The sequence below is a fragment of the Tupaia chinensis genome, unplaced genomic scaffold (assembly GCF_000334495.1).
Source record: "Tupaia chinensis unplaced genomic scaffold, TupChi_1.0 Scaffold144682_1, whole genome shotgun sequence".
Lineage (NCBI taxonomy): Eukaryota > Metazoa > Chordata > Mammalia > Scandentia > Tupaiidae > Tupaia > Tupaia belangeri.
Window position 1 is genome coordinate 2,621,959 of NW_006204543.1, and position 8,271 is coordinate 2,630,229.

General features: G+C 43.9%; 1 protein-coding gene across 13 annotated transcripts in view; it reads right to left on the reverse strand.

Moving 5' to 3' along the window:
- The window catches only part of MYO9A (myosin IXA), a 206,150-nt gene that overhangs the window by 125,354 nt on the left and 72,525 nt on the right, over nt 1-8,271 (reverse strand). For 12 of the 13 annotated variants that reach the window (XM_027767790.1, XM_027767784.1, XM_027767791.1 and 9 more), the window contains exons 6-7: nt 4,383-4,482; nt 1,999-2,055 (exon numbers count right to left, since the gene is read on the reverse strand). In XM_027767790.1, coding sequence (XP_027623591.1) covers nt 1,999-2,055; nt 4,383-4,482 — 157 coding nt within the window. The remainder of the gene's footprint in view (nt 1-1,998; nt 2,056-4,382; nt 4,483-8,271) is intronic. The other variant, XM_027767786.1, reaches the window with a different exon arrangement.

Below are 8,271 nucleotides of genomic sequence, written 5' to 3' on the forward strand. Positions count from 1 at the left end.
GGACGCAAAGCCACCAGGTCCAGGACTCAAACCATGGTTGACCATGTGGGAGTGTCCAGTGCCTTAACCACCATGCCACCTGCTGGCCCCGAAATGGTAATTAAAATTTATCTGAAGGAAATATTAACATCTGTATGTACAGACACTTTGCAAGCCTGAAATAAGATAGTTTTGTAATTAGTGGAGTTTATAATCGCATGCAGTAAAAATTAAAGTCATGCTCTTTAAACAAGGACTAAATATTACATTTCTAGGAAAGAATATTTTAAAAATTAACTCACTAGCAAATTAACAGATAAAGGTGGATAGCAGAGGGGGTGTGTGTGCGTGTGTGTTTAGACTTTTACAGCTGACCTAATGGAACAGTGAAACAGATTTTTGGAGCTGTTTTTATGGTTCTAAACTTGTCCTTATAAAATATAACAATACAGCTAAATTTATCTACTCATCTTATATAACATACATGTTCTTAAATCACTCAATGTAAAACATAAAATGCCCTTATTTATAAGAATTTCAATACCCAATTATTAGGAATTTTTATTAAGGCATTAATAATCATTCTTGCAATTGGGGAAAAAAGTAAAGAAAAAATAACACACATTCTTTCTGTGAAAAGATTTTTGGGCCAGCTGATGGTGACACCGATGAAGCAGCAGGATCCCACAGAGCAGACCAAACAGTTTCAGTCCTAGACCCAGTGGCTTAAAAATGGTGGGCACTTGCATGTGACCAAAATCCAAAATAAGAATGAAGGAGAGACTGTGGTATGGCCATCCCCCAAGGGACTGCTTTCTCATTTTCTTTCTTTCTCTCTCCTTCTCTGTCTCTTTTTGGCAAGTGCACATGCACTATAGCAAATTAAAAATTAAAATTAAAAAAGACTGTTGACACATAAAACAGAAGAAATGTAATTCTTTTAAATAAATAATTATTACTTATAATATGTGAATAGAAAAACTAATGAAAACAACAGGGACCAGCAGATGGGATAGCAGTTATGCTGCTAGAACCCCACATAGTTGACTGCGGTTCGAGTCCCAGACCCAGCAGCTTAAACTTACGCCAGATGCATTTGCATGCATGCCCAAGATCCCAAGAGAATGGAGAAGAAGGGACTACAGTGTGGTCATCCCCCCATGGGGGGTGATTTCTCACTTTCTGTCTCTCTGTCTCTGTCTCTCTGTTGAGCCACACATACCCTGTAACAAAAAATCTCTCCAAAAAAGGAGAAATTAACGAAAAAAACAAACTCAAAGAAAAAATTAGTTCATATATGGGACCAGCAGGTGATGTAGTGATTAAGGTGCTGGACTCTCACATGGCCAGTGACGGTTAGAATCCTAGACCTGGTGGCCTGAAAATTATGCTGGGAATGTATGTGCATGCCCAAAAATTCCAGGAGAAGGATAGAGAAGGGACTGCAGTGTGGTCATTCCCTCTGGGGGGTGCCGTCTCACTTTCCCTCTCTCTAGCAAAAATCTAAAAAACAAAACAAAACAAAAAGAAACTAGTTCATGTAGTTCATGTGGTTCACCACATCAATGCTGAAAGATCAAAAAAGTAATCATTTTATTTTTGTCAAAACATATTAGGGTCAGCAGGTGGAGTGCTGGTTAAGGTGCTTGACTCCTCCATGGCTGACTGTGGTTCGAGTCCTAGACCTGGCAGCTCGCTTTCTCTCTCTCTCATGTGCACGCATGTGTCCTATACCAAATTAAAAATAATGAAAATGAGATTATTTATTTAAGGAAATAGAGATATTAAATGTGGTTGACTATCAGCAATAAGAAAAAATCTGAGTAAACGGACTGACTTTTAATCAGCAAACCATAGACACACAAATTAGTCATGCAAAGAAATTAAACATGGATTCATCTTCTTTCCTAGGGCCCTTTGTGTTCAGCTGACTTGCATTCTCAGTTGTGAGATGGATGGAAATGAGAAACGCCAACGTCCCCTCACAGAAACACAGGACATTCAGGCACTGGTACTGACCGGCTCAGAGTCATAGCAATAATCATCCCAGCTCTGTCTGAGGGGTTTCTTTGTTATCTGAAAGTGAGAGATGAGTTAGGAAGAAGTAAGGTTACCGCAGTTCTCTCCGGGACAGCGTGCAGCAGCACTCTGCCATCCGGGGGTGCAGCAGCATGAACGACACACGCGATCGCCATTTAGACGGGGCCGTCACGTGCTACGCTGCCCACCCGACACATGCCGCTCACATCCACTCATTTGTAGTAACTGCTGAGTCCCACACCCTGTGCATGCTGACATGACTAGGATACGTTACAGCCAACTACAGAACAATCCTGAAGGACAGCACAGCTCACTCGAAAGCTAACAACTATCAGCTCGGGTACAAGCAATTGCTCCTTTGTTAAAAAGGAAATACAGCAGATGGTGTGGCAGTTATATCACTGGACTCCCACAAGGCCGACTGTGGTTCAAATCCTGGACCTGGTGGTTTGAAAGTCACGCCATGTGTGTCTGTGCATGCCCAAGATCTCAGGAGGAAAATGGAAGAGAAGGGGTTGCGGGATGGCCATCCATCTTGGGGGGGTGGTGATTTCTCACTTTTTCCTCTCACTGTCTGCCTATCTGTCTCTGGTGAGCTCACGTGCCCCAAGGTAAAAACCTCTAAAAATAATAATAATAATGCTATTTATAAAAATGTCCACTAACTTATCAGAAAATAATTTTTAATAACCTCATCACTTTCTTAACCTTAAATACAGACTATGGTCTCTGAGCCATCATCAAAGTGTCAATGTGCTTACAAAATCTTCATAGCAATTTTTTTAATTGCCATGAAGGATCTCTTTCCTGTGGAATTTAAATGTTGCCTCAAACAATTGAAAGCATACAGAGACGATCTATTATTTAAACTATCTGCTCTTATTCAATTACCATTGGCTTTAATTTTTTTTTTCTTAATGTGAAGAATAAGAAAATTAGAGAAACCAGAGCCAGAAAATGGCATGAAAGTTAAGGTGCCTGAATCCAACTTGGTTAACTATGTGATTCAAATCCAGGGCCTATCAGGGACCAGCAGTTAGCGTAATGGCTATGTCGCTGGACTCCCACGTAGTCGACCGCGGTTCGAGTCCCGGACCCGGTGGCTTAAACTCACGCCGGGCGCGTGTGCGTGCGTGCCCAAGATCCCGAGAGGAGAATGGAGGAGAAGGGATTGCGGCGTGGCCATCCCCCCTGGGGGGTGATTTCCTGCTTTCTGTCTCTCTGTCTCTCTCTCTGTCTGTCTGGCGAGCGCACGCGCCCTATAGCAAAAACCTCTCAAAAAAAAAAAAAAAAGGTCCAGGGCCTATCAGCTTGAAAAATATTCCGGGCATGTGTGCATTCACGCCCAAAATCCTAAGAGGAGAATGAAGGAGAAGGGAATGCATTATGGTCAACGGCCTGGGGGGTGATTTCTCACTTTTTCTCTCTCTGTCTTTATCAGGCGAGCACACATGCCCTATAGCAAAAACTGAAAAAGAAAATAAAGAGACAAATGTAGTAAACAGCAGTGAGAATTAACTCCTTATCATGGAAGGTTAAGGGGTTAAGGGTGAATTTTAAGGAGAGATCTGAATTCCCTAAGCCGTTTGCCTTTGATAAATTCGCACTTCATAAATGTTTAAGAGGACTATTCATTATGTTATAAAAATAGCCATACTTTAAGTCAGTATAATATCATGCAAAGAGGTAAGTGTATTAGACTTGAAAACATGCAAATAAGGTTTCAAGTAATCCTCTGCACAGGACAAGCACCGGTCATTAGTAACATTTAACATCCTGGGGTCTGCAAAAGGTAAATCACACTGGAAAAAGTAAGCCATTTTCTCAAATAGAAGTACCCATAAACAGCTTACTGTTACTTTCTTAGGAGTCTCACAGAGGACCAGCAGATGGCGTAATGGTTATGTCGCTGGACTACCATGTAGCTGACCATGGTCCAAGTCCCAAACCCAGTGGCTTAAAACTCAATGCCAGGTGTGTGCGTGCCCAAAATCCCAAGAGGAGAATGAAGGAGAAGGAACTGTGGTGTGGCCATCCCCTTCCCCAAGGCGGTGATTTCTCACCTTCTGTCTCTCTCTGTCTCTTTGGCAAGCACACGTGCCCTACAGCAAAATATCTCTCTTTAAAAAAATGTCTCTCACACACATACAAAAGCACATATACAATTAACCTTTTAACACTTGAAAGTAATCATTTTTAAATCTGAGAACCATAGCATATAAAGTTTTAGACTACATGTATGAAAACAAACTCATTAATATCCATTATCAGTCTGGAAAAGAAAGTACTAGGAATAAAAAGTTCTCTCAACAGCTAAAATTGAATCATGCCCTACCTTTCAAAATACTCTCCTGAACTCTCACCTGATTGAGGTAATGATACTCCTCTGGCTGCTTAAGGTGGAAGGCTAACCTCTCTTCTTCGCTTGCTCCTGCCAGGAGGTAGTAGAATACATGGTAGTTCCTGTCAGAGACCAAAGTATAGCTTTATAATGAGCACGATTCATGGATATTATTTTAAAAAGCAAACATTAGTTAGTAAATTTACCTGCTATTTCTTCACTTTTCCAATACAAATGTTTAGATAAGCTCAATACTTAAGCACTCCTACAGAGCAGGATACTTTGGATGTGAAATACAAAAAGGGATGAAGGCAGTGACATTCTCTCCTCCATAAATCCAACGAGAAAGCTGAAAAATCTATCAGCATGAACCTTCCCAAAATTCTAGAAAGCAACCAAAGCTTGAGTGTTCACTCGAGAAAAGCAGCTCTGTACATTTTATGCTGCCCTACCCCAACCCCTGCTCATCACACCAACTCAGCAGTAACCTTCGAAATCAACAGACATGGGCTGGCTTCCACGGTGCGAGAGTCAGGGATAGGAGGCTCCCACACGGCCTGCCAGGGTTCAAGAACTGGCCCCAAGGGCTCGAAACACATCCTGCATATGCACGTACTCAGGATCCTCTCAGGATGGAGAATTGGAGGAAAGGGACTGTGGCAGGACCAGGGACTGTTGGGGCAGAGTCTCCTCTCCCCACCTTGTGTTATGTGATCCCTACATGACCGACCTTGGTTCAAGTCCCAGACCAGGTGGCTTGAAACTCACGGCAGGTGCATGTGCATGTAGACCCAAGATCTTGGGAGGAGAATGGAGGAGAAGGGATTGTGGTGTCGCCATCCCCCCAGGGGTGATTTCTCACTTTCCCTCTCACTGTTTCTGTCTCATTCTCTCTTGAGCAAAATGTGCACGCTGTAAGACAAAAACCTCTTAGAAGTGTCCAATCTAAGCTAAACGATGAGACATTCTAATAACCACACTTGAAAAAAAACATGCAGGGCAGGCCCCAGGTGCAGTGGTTCTGAATTCCAGCACTGAGGCTTGAAAACCACGCTCGATGTGTGTATATACGCACACGAGCTTGGCAGGATGGAAAGATGGAGGAAAAGGGACAGCGACTCCTTCGGAGACGTCTTCTCTCTCTGTCTCTCACTTTCTCAAACACATGAAAAAACAAAAATGGATAGCGTCTCAAAATCGGTGGAACATCATTAAAAAGAGCAATATTTGCATAATGAAGGTCTAATAAGGAAAGAAATGGGAAGTTTTTTTTAAAAAAATTGCCAAAAACTATCCAAATTTGACAGAAAACATAAACCTATACATCCGAGAAACTCAAGGAACTTAGAATAGGATTATCTCAAAGAGATCCACACCCAGCCAAACCTGTACTGAGGGACAAAGATGAAAAGAGCATTTTAGAAGGATGAACAGAGATGCATCACCAAAGGATCCCAGTAGGAGAGCAGCGGGGATCCTTCATTAGCAACCACGGCAGGGGATCACACATTAAAGCGTTCCAAGGAAAAACTATTGCCAAATTTTAAATCCAGCATAACTCCCCTCCAGCAACATAGGGTAGTTCGAGAAGTCCCAGAGACTCCTAGTTAGCCCTACGGGGGCCCTGCACGAAATCCCAGGAGTTTTTCTGGTGAAATGAAAGGACATTAGACAATAAACAGCACCGGTAAAAGTAACTGCATAGGTAAATGTAAAACATTATGACTCTGTTTTCTCTCTGTAACCCTTTTTGCTTCCCATTTGAAAAGCTGCACAATGCACTCACCACAGTCTCGGCTGAGAGAACGCTCTCACGTGACAAGGCCAGCATGAAGCACCACTGCACAGCGTGTTGGACAGGCCAGCATGAAGCACCAGTGCACAGCGTGTTGGAAGAAGTCCAGCATGAAGCACCAGTGCACAGCGTGTTGGACAAGGCCAGCATGAAGCACCAGTGCACAGCGTGCTAGACAAGGCCAGCATGAAGCGCCAGTGCACAGCATGCTGGACAAGGCCAGCATGAAGCACCAGTGCACAGCGTGTTGGAACAAGGCCAGCATGAAGCACCAGTGCACAGCGTGTTGAAAAGGGCCAGCATGAAGCGCCAGTGCACAGCGTGTTGGAACAAGGCCAGCATGAAGCGCCAGTGCACAGTGTGTTGGACAGGGCCAGCATGAAGCACCAGTGCACAGTGTGTTGGACAGGCCAGCATGAAGCGCCAGTGCACAGTGTGTTGGACAGGGCCAGCATGAAGCACCAGTGCACAGTGTGTTGGACAGGGCCAGCATGAAGCACCAGTGCACAGTGTGTTGGACAGGGCCAGCATGAAGCGCCAGTGCACAGCGTGTTGGACAGGCCAGCATGAAGCACCAGTGCACAGCGTGTTGAGCAAGGCCAGCATGAAGCGCCAGTGCACAGCGTGTTGGACAGGCCCAAGTGTCTACCAGACCACCCTGCCACCAACTAGGGTGCCAACTGGTGAGCACACACGCCCCATGACACAAGAGGAGGAGGGGACTAGGAAGACATGTACCGCCTAGACTGAACACGCCACGCGACACCAGGAAGACGGGCATTCTCTCACGTCACGGAAACATTCGACAGGACACGTCACATATTAGACAAAGCAAATCTCAAGAAATTGTTCGGGGGGGTAGTAAACTTTTGCTATTGGGCTCATGTGCTCACTGGAAAGACAGAGAGAAACAGAAATCACCCCCGCCACCTGAGGAGGATGGCTGTGCCTCAATCCCTTCTCCTCCGGTCTCCTCTCAGGATTGTGGGCACATACCCACACGTGCCTGGCTCGGCTATGTGGGAGTCCAGCGCCTTAACCACTATGCCACCTGCTAGCCCCAATAAATATAAGGGGGCTGAAATAATATAACTACTCTAACCATTTTGCAATGAAATTAAACATCAGTTTACGGAAGCCCAGCCTCACAGCCTGAGGTTAGGGAGCTGGATACCACACAGCTGTTCAAGTGCCAGCCCCAGCAGCATGGAAAACTATGCCAGGTCAAGTGCATGCGCGCTCTCTCTCTCACATTCTGTCCCTCTCTGGTCAAATTAAAAATAAATAAATAAACTTAAATAAAATAATTCTTTCAAAAAAAAAAAATACGTGCTACTGGGACGAGCTGGTGGCATGGAGGTTAAGGCACTGGACTCCAACATGGCCAACCATGGTTTGAATCCCAGACCTGGTAATTTGCTTTCTCATTTTCCCTCTTTGTCTTTCACTCTCTGGTCAAAAATTTAAAATAATAGTAAGAAGAATGATAAATAAAATATGTTTTTGGAGAGGTTTTTGCTATAGGGCATGTGCGCTTGCCAGAAAGACAGAGACAGAGAGACAGAAAGCAAGAAATCACCCCCCAGGGGGATGGCCACTCTGCCCTCTTCTCCTTCATTCTTCTCTCAGGATCTTGGGCACGCACGCACACGCGCCTAGCGTGAGTTTAAGCCACCAGGTCCAGGACTCAAACCACGGTCGAGTCTAGTGACATACATGGGAGTCTAGTGACATAGCCGTTACACCAACTGCTAGTCCCAAATAATTTTTTAAAAATAAAGAAAAGAAAAGGCTACTAATAGACTTCTAATAGCAGTGCCTGATAAAGCCGGTAAGTCTTTACTAAGCTCTTCCTGAAACTCTCTTCCCTGTTTAAAAGCACCTGTACTTTAGATCTCTTACTTCTATAGCCACACAAAGCTCAAGTTCTAGTCCTTGTCTTGCCAGTAACTCATTACAATAATGTCAGCTATTGACTCCTGAGCTTTTATTATATTAGGCACTAATACGTTCTAAGTATAATTTTATTATATTAAGCACTGTATAAATGTTTTTCTTCTTAATCCACAAACAACTCGAGGATAATTTTCCACCCAGAAAATGGAAATAATTACCT